Below are 8,779 nucleotides of genomic sequence, written 5' to 3' on the forward strand. Positions count from 1 at the left end.
TTGTGATCGCTTAAAATATTTTTCTTTTATTATAACAACGTGATTAATTTTTTTGTGGCATACAATAATGTTTATTTATGATTATTAAATTAATCAGAGAATTTTTTAGTCACAACATAATATACAAATATTTGTAAGTAGTAAAATTGAAAAGAGTAGTAAATTCTTATAATAAAAATAATTTTTTAACTTACAATATTGCAGATTACCTTAAAGATATGTTTAATTAATAACACGGTATGTTACACAAAGTTTGCAATAACTATTTACGTATATTTATGCTTTGTAGATGATATCAAGGAAAATAATATTTTAAAAATGCAAGTACTTAAGTGTCCTTTTCAACTTCTAACAATATTTGGGTGTTGGCTACCGAATTATTGGTCGCGGTATAAATGTATAGCATACTACATATACACAAGTATAGTGGTTTTATTAATAAATACTTTTGTGCTATCACAATTGATGGATGTAATTCTAACAGTTGACAATGCCAACGATTTTGCTGATAATTTTTTTATACTGGTTGGCATGCTTAATGCTTGCTGCAAATTATTCATTTTGCTCGTGAATCGTAAAAGCATTGTCATGCTAATCAACATACTGATGGAAAAACCATGTAAACCGACGAAAGTGACGGAAATAAATATTTTCTATAAATTCGATAAAGGCATACAGTAAGTATTACAAACATCTATAATACTATGATATTATGTTATTACTAAATATTAGAAAAAGTATTCAAATTTATTTTGTATTATTTTTTATATCTATATTTTTACATAAAAATTTGTTTTTTTAATTAAATACTTAACACAATCTATTCTAAATGGAAATATGAAAAACATATATGAGTTATTAAAAATAAATTATTTTTAAATTAATCCATAAAGTCTTAGAAGGCTTTGCGCATTTTGATTGAAAATCCTTGTAGCTTGGGTCGTAATAAAAATTTTCAGATTACACTATTATTTAGGAGTAAAGAGATTTGCTTTTTTTCACAAATCTAATCAGTGATAGGCCATTTTATTGACAAATGTTCTACTAATAATTGATTTATCTGCATTTACAAGTAGAATAATTGATTATGATTTATTATTATGATAATTTATTATTATGATTATTATTTGAGTATCTATAATACAAATTCTACTTATAAAATTATATATCAGTTGAATATTTATCAGTAAATGGCAGAGGTGGCATCTAAATTATTTTTTACTTAACTTTAATTAATTTTTTGTTTTTATTTTAGGATATTCTGTCATATCGCTGATTAGACTAAAAAAACAACTCTTGTTATCACTAAATATCAAATGCGGTTTATAAATTTTGATTATGAGTTATAACGATTTAGAACACAAAGGTGGCCTAAAAAAACAAACATACAAAAAATTTATAAAAAATTTTAGAAAATTACACTTTTAGATTATTTTATAATTATTTTAGCATTAATACTTGGCGCTACATATATTTGGGAACGATAACAATAACATGTATCGTGTTATCATCTTTGGCTATAAACTTTAGAAATAGAAAATTAACATACAGGGCATGGTTGCCATTTAATTACTCATCAACGTTATTGTTCTCTGTGATGTACACCCACCAACTGATAAGTTTTATTTTCGCTTCGTACTTAAGTATGGGATGCGATACTCTTATTTGTGGGTTGTTAGTTCATATTTGCTGTCAAATTGAGATCTTAACATATCGTTTGAGAAAAATTGTATCTTGTTCAGACATTCTTCGTGATTGCGTACGTCAACATTATCATATCTTCAGGTTGTTTTACAATTTTGCCAATTTTACAAATTCTTATTATAGTAGGTTTGAAATTATTATTGCACGCAGCTTAACACATAACGTTGTTCCTATCCAAGCTTATTTTACTAAAATATATTTTACATTAATTTTATTAAAATATATGTTAAACAAACGAATTTGTTAAATTTTAGACTTGCAGTTGTTGTAAATGCGAAGTTTAGACTCGTCATTATTTCCCAATTTATAATGAGTACGTTGGTGGTATGCTTCAGCCTTTATCAATTAAATACATCAACGACGAGAGCCAAATATATTGAAATGATATTATTTATATCTTCTATGTTAACGCAAATCTTCTTCTATTGTTGGTATGGAAATGAAGTAAAGATAAAGGTACAGTAAAATATAAATATATTTGATAGACACATTTTAAATAAACTAAATCTCTTCAGTCTATATTTAGATACGGAATTAAAACACTTTGATATGCAATACATATAGGAGATATCAATACGGCATAAATATATTTTATTTCTTGCCCAAATGCTATGTATTCATACATTGTACATATTTCAGTAGAGTCACCAAATGATTGATAATATTTTTGAAATGGAATGGTTGACATTGGACCAAAATAGTAAGAAGTCTTTAATAATAATAATGAGGCGAATGGTTGTGCCTATTCAGATTACCTGTGCTTATATTGTTCCCATGAATCTCGATTCCTTCATGAGTGTCAGTGTAGATATTATTAAAGCTAATTTCGCTAAATTTTAGTTCGAGATAGTGAAATATTTTTTACACATTTAAGGGAGATTTTATAATATATTGATATATCTATTTTTATTATATTATTATATTAGTTTAATAAATTTTGACAAAGTTTATTAATATATAATTGTAATAGTTTATAAAATAGAAATTTAATTAAGCATGCTGTTAATTTTATAAATTTGAAAAATATTAAAAGCTGTTATGATTATTTCTTATAATGTAAACAAATTCACTATATATGTGTATAATAATAAAATTTAATGTATCCAATATTATTATTGGCGAAATCAGCTTCAAATTTACTAATTATTGAACATATATTTAGATAAAGATTAAGATGATCTGTATACTAATTCTAGATACTTAAGGCATCTTATTCCGTTTACAACTTACTGCAAAATGCACGGGTGTGATTCGATGAAGTAAGAGTACTATTCATAGTATAAATATTTACTATGAGAAGAGGTAAGAAAAGAAAACTAAACATCGTGTTTTTATAATTAGTTTTAATTATAATATTAATATTTTGTGTATTAAAAGAAGAATTGAAAGATTTGAGTATTACAAGCATTTTAGTAATAGTAGTAACGTAATCAGTAGCTATGGAAAAATTAAAATTTCATAGAAAATTTAAATATCTATAGCATAAATGTCATAGAATTGTAACCTAAACTAGCATCAAATAAAGATGTACTTTTATGTTCAATATTTGACGATTCTGCTTCGTATTTTTTCTACTCCGCCCCTGAAAAACATTGTTTCGTAGATATAATTACACTGTATCTATCTCGGTAGGTTTGGTACATGTAAGTTTTGCTACTGTGTACATCTATGTAGCATGTGGATTCATAAAAATATTATTTCATGAGAGACACAATGTGAGGGATACATTATAAAATGAATAATGAAATTACCAACTGCGAAGGGTGGAAGTATGGAACATACATTCTTATATGGATACATATAATAAATTCGATCTTATAGCAAAGCTATAGACTCTAGACATTTGTCAGTCATTCTGTAGATTTTGGTGTTAGCTATACTTATCGGTTGTGATCGCTTAAAAATTTTCTTTATTCGCAATATTAATTCGATTAGTTTTTGCGGCAAATCTCACAAGGTTTACTAATTCTTAGACTAATTAGAGAGTTCTTTGTTATAAATGTAATATATAAATACTATTTGTGAATAATAATGAAGAAAAATCTACTGAACTCTTCTAATAAAAATAGAAGTGTTTGTAGTTAACAAAATTGCAAATTACTTTCAAGATATGTTTAATTAATAATATGTTACACAAAGTTTTCACTGTACAATGTGTATATTGTGTACTTCGCAGATTATATCAAAGAAGATAATCTTTTAAAAAAATGCACATACTTACATTTACTTTTAAACTTTTAACGATAAGTGGATGTTGGCGACCGGATTCTTGGTCATCACTGCATAAACGCATAGTATACTACGTATATACAAGTATAATAGCTGTGTTAGTATATACCTTTATGTTATCGATATTGATGAATATAATCCTCACAGTGGATAATGCCGAAGATTATATCAATAGTTCCTATATACTAATTGCTATGTTTATTACCCTCTGTAAATTGTTTGTTTTAATCATGAATCGCAAAAGCATTATCATGCTAATCGACATATTGATGGAGAAACCATGTAGACCATCAAGATCGATTGAAATACAAATATTCTATAAATTCGATAAAAGCATACAGTAAGTATTATCAAACATTAATATAATACAATATTTTTATATTGCGTTATTATTTAATATTGGAGAACTTGTTTACATTTATTTTATGTTACTTTTTACATCCAGGTTTTTAACACAAAAAATTCTGTTTTTAATTAAATGTTTAATATATATTAATTTATAGTAAATATAATAGTAATATGAAACAGAACATATGTATGAGTTATTAAAAGTAAATTATTCTTTAATTTAATTCATGAAGTCCTAAGAGTACTCGTTCTTGTAGTTTGAGTTTTAATCAAAATATTTAGATTGCATTGATATTTACTTATTAATATTTATGTGTAAAAAGAGTTGCTCTTTCTGAAAACCTTAGTCAGTGAAGTTGTAGGACAAAATAATATGAAATTTAGAAGTTGTACTATCAAATATTCAACTAATAAATGGTTATCTGTTTGAGCAGAAAAAATTAATGTACTTATGATGTATACATATAACAAAAATGTTACTTAATAAAATTAACGAAATCATTTATTAGTTGAATGTTTATCAGTAAATAGATGGCATTATATTTTCTATTCTTAACTTTAATGTTTATATATTATTTGCGAATATATGCTACCCATTACCAACCAGATTCTCGGAAAGAGCAGCTTCTTCTACCTCTAAATATCAGATTTGGTTTAAACATTTTGATTAGGATCAGAATTACCAGGATTTACTACATACAAGTAGGGGGAATCAATGAAATCAAAATATATACTTAAATAGAAAAGCTTATATAAATTTTTGAACGTTTACTACATATTTGAGAAATATTTTATAATTATTGTAGAATTAATACTTGGCGCTTTGTATATATGGGACTATTAGCATTATTTGGCGTCGCGTTATCTTCTTTATCTACAAGCTTCAAATATAGAAAATTAATACACCAAACATGGCTGCCATTTGATTACTCATCAACATTACTGTTTTATCTCATGTACATTCATCAGATAATATGTATGATGATCGCAGCGTTCTTAAATATTGGTTGCGATACCCTCATCTGTGGATTATTAGTCCATATTTGCTGTCAGATTGAGATCTTAACTTATCGTTTGAGACAAATTATATCCTATTCAGACGTTCTTCGCGAATGCGTATGTCAGCATTATAATATTTTCAGGTTAAACTTTACAATTTTGTCAATTTTATAAATTCTTGTACAATCACTTTTAAATTACTATTGTTTACATTTTATTAATATTGCGTTAATATAATATTGCTTTTATCAAGTTTATTGTTTTAAAGTACGTCATTATACATATAAGTAAAATTGTTAAATTTTATTTATAGAAATGTTCAATTTTAGACTTGCGTTTTTTGTAAATGCGAAGTTTAGACTGACTATTGCTATCCAATTTATAATGAGTACATTGATGGTGTGCTGCACCCTTTATCAAATGAGTAAATCATCAACGAAAATTAAATCTGTTGAAATGACATTAAATGTACTTTCTATGTTAACTCAAATTTTCTTCTATTGTTGGTATGGGAACGAATTAAAGATAAAGGTATGGTAATAGACATTGAGTGTATATCATGGATATACAACAAATGCTTGCAACACATTGTTGACAGGAGACGTGAATCGGCGTCTTTTATTTCTCAAACATTAAGGACTGCAAATGTGCAGGAAACTGAGGCTTGATCTGTTTCGCAGTATTGCGTCAACAATGTGTTAAATAAATGTTAAATCTATTCCGTCTATATGTTGATGCAAAATTCTAATAGTACATATTGTTAAAGCACTTCAACAACAATATGTACAAGATCTTAATGCAACGTGAATATTTTATTTCTTGCATGAGTGTTATCTATGGATACATTTAATATGTATATTTCAGTAGAGTTACCAAATGATTGATGACATTTTTGAAATGGAGTGGCTAACATTGGACATAAATATAAAGAAATCTTTAATGATAATAATGAGGCGAACAATTGTGCCTATTCAGATTACCTGTGCTTATGTTATGCCTATGAACCTTAGTTCTTTTATGAGTGTTAGTATAGGTACTACTAAAGCTAATTTCGCCAAATTGTAGTTTTAAATGTAAGATTTAATTGTTTTACATAAAAAAAGTAATGTATTAATTTATTATATTGAAACATTCTGACAAGCTTAAACAAATTTTAATCATTTAATAAATAAAAATTACTTTTTATGAAATATTTGAAAATGTTGGTAATTTGGAACAATAAAAACAAATTTAGCATGATATGTTTTTAATGTTAAAATTTAACATAGAGGTATAACATTATTGACGAAATCAGCTGCAAATTTATTAATTAGTGTACACATTTGAATAAATATTAAGATTATCTATGTACTAATTCTAGATACTTAAGACGTCTTATTCCATGTACAACTTACTGCAAAAGATGTAGGTGTGATTCTCTGAAAGATCTGTGGAATTGCTCTACTGAGATATCATAATATCAAATCTGAAAACAGGCAAAAAAGAAGAAGAAATATAATATTATTTGCAATTAGTATTAATAGCATCACTTCACTTAACATATCATGTTTAACATATCACGATTTTGAAAATAATAAAGAATAATCTTCGAAAACTTTTATTTATTATATATTCTATTACATATTTCTCTTATTTTTGTATGTTTATTAAAATTTATTTTCTATCTAGGTATATTTACATTTTGAGCTTTCTGTTCTATCCTGCTTTCTATGACACACTTCTGTAATATAATTTTAACATCTTCTGTTCATAACGGAGGAATCAGAAATTACGGTGAAAATCAATACGAAGAGAGGATCATATATGGCAACTATTCAGAAATACATAGAGTAGTCGTGATAAATAAAATATCTTTTAACCGAAGGGAAGTAATACCTATAATTGCATTATCTTCATTAAAATTTATGAAGACAAAACAGTCGACAGTATTCATATTCCTCCGTTTCTCATATGGCGTTCTAACTGAAAACAATATCTTACAATGTCAGCATTTAAAGGCCGTATTTTCAGAGACCTATAATCGGTACAATAAAAATGTATTTATAGGATCAATGTTTCATATCCAATATTATGATAATAACGTATCTATATGGACAATGAGATCTTAAAGGAAAAATTGTACAGTCTATGAACGTTCCACGTTTGTCATTCGTTCGAAATTGTCTTGTTTGTCATTTCTCAGTTTATTTCGAAGATGTTGAAACTTCAGAAATTTTACAGCAAATAAGATTTAGTTATAATTAATTGTGCAAATACTGTGCAAATATCTTGTGGAAAAATTTAGATGAGGTTGCAGACATAAAAAAATATTACGTGAAACAAAGATGCGTATCTTGCAATTAACTTTCAAGATTCTGACAATTGTTGGATGCTGGCGACCACAGTCCTGCTCATCATTTTGCTTGCGCATAGTTTATGACGCATACACGGTTTTCATGATAATATTATTGTATACTTTTCTAGTGTCACAATTTTTGGACATTATTTGGAATGTTGACAGTGCCGAAGATTTCACCGAAAATTTGTATGCCATGATGGCTTCGGTTGTTTCGTGCTCTAAAATGCTCAGTTTGCTAATAAATCGGAAAAATATTAATATGTTAACCAACGTGCTCGTTGAGGAACCCTTCAAAACATTGGAGACGGACGAAATAAAAATTCGATATAAATTCGATAGATCGATATAGTAAGTTTTATCACTTAGCAGTAAAGATTATTTTTAAGAACATGTTAATCATAAATTTTTATTTTATTTTTGATATACAAATTATAACGGTCTAATTATTGTAAGTACACGTTTTTTTTATAATGTATCATTAAATATTAGAGAAACTGTATTATAGAGGAATGAGTGTGACTATCTCCACAGTCATTTTGCAGTATCAATACACTTTGCTATACGATTTTGGTGGAAACAACTTGTGCGTGTATTACCGTGACATCCTTATTCACGGTATTCAGAAAAGGGAATCTAACATATAGAGCATGGCTACCATATGACTATTGTTCGTCCACCGTCGTATTTTGTCTCACATATGCTCATCAACTTATCAGCTTAACCGCTGGATCGCTCGTCAATGTGGCCTGTGACAGTCTCATTTGTGGATTCATGGTCCACATTTGCTGCCAGTTCGAGATTTTAGAATGTCGATTGAGCAAAATATCGAATTATAATACTCTTCGCGACTGTGTACGTCACCACAACAGTATATTTGAGTTAGTTGTTTTAATCTTAATCTTCTGAAAATATTTTACACATTTTACTGAAAAGTAGAAGTAATAGAGCGCACATTTATAAAAAGATTACTCTTCTCTTAAACATTTGCAGATTTTGTTTTAATTTATGAAGTATTTTGGTGTAACATTTTTTAGCATATTGTTATACAGGTGTCTGATGCAAAAGTAGCCACTTTGCAAATAGCGGTAGATTGGGTTAAACTAAGGAGAATATCATGTACCGAGGTACAAAGAATCGATAGTTACGGACAAAGAAGTTTAT

At 27.2% G+C, this 8,779-nt stretch overlaps 3 protein-coding genes across 3 annotated transcripts in view; all 3 read left to right on the forward strand.

Annotated features, from left to right (window-relative positions):
* LOC105570362 overlaps positions 1-3,047 on the forward strand; it is an 8,936-nt gene extending 5,889 nt beyond the window's left edge. Inside the window, exons 7-11 of the mRNA XM_012027490.1 lie at positions 205-677; positions 1,450-1,785; positions 1,959-2,160; positions 2,347-2,502; positions 2,901-3,047. Coding sequence (XP_011882880.1) covers positions 205-677; positions 1,450-1,785; positions 1,959-2,160; positions 2,347-2,502; positions 2,901-2,954 — 1,221 coding nt within the window. The 3' untranslated portion in view covers positions 2,955-3,047. The remainder of the gene's footprint in view (positions 1-204; positions 678-1,449; positions 1,786-1,958; positions 2,161-2,346; positions 2,503-2,900) is intronic.
* Positions 3,048-5,323: 2,276 nt separating this feature from the next.
* Positions 5,324-6,795, forward strand: LOC105570323 (odorant receptor 49b-like). Its single transcript, XM_012027438.1, has 4 exons — positions 5,324-5,397; positions 5,594-5,811; positions 6,148-6,303; positions 6,641-6,795. The coding sequence occupies exons 1-4, from the start codon at positions 5,394-5,396 to the stop codon at positions 6,686-6,688; spliced, it is 426 nt and encodes a 141-aa protein (XP_011882828.1). The 5' UTR covers positions 5,324-5,393; the 3' UTR covers positions 6,689-6,795.
* A 364-nt stretch (positions 6,796-7,159) lies between these two features.
* Positions 7,160-8,779, forward strand: part of LOC105570363 — a 6,677-nt gene continuing 5,057 nt past the window's right edge. Inside the window, exons 1-2 of the mRNA XM_012027491.1 lie at positions 7,160-7,966; positions 8,161-8,496. Coding sequence (XP_011882881.1) covers positions 7,605-7,966; positions 8,161-8,496 — 698 coding nt within the window. The 5' untranslated portion in view covers positions 7,160-7,604. The remainder of the gene's footprint in view (positions 7,967-8,160; positions 8,497-8,779) is intronic.

Source organism: Vollenhovia emeryi, unplaced genomic scaffold (assembly GCF_000949405.1).
Source record: "Vollenhovia emeryi isolate VEMERY1.0 unplaced genomic scaffold, V.emery_V1.0 DF939121.1, whole genome shotgun sequence".
Lineage (NCBI taxonomy): Eukaryota > Metazoa > Arthropoda > Insecta > Hymenoptera > Formicidae > Vollenhovia > Vollenhovia emeryi.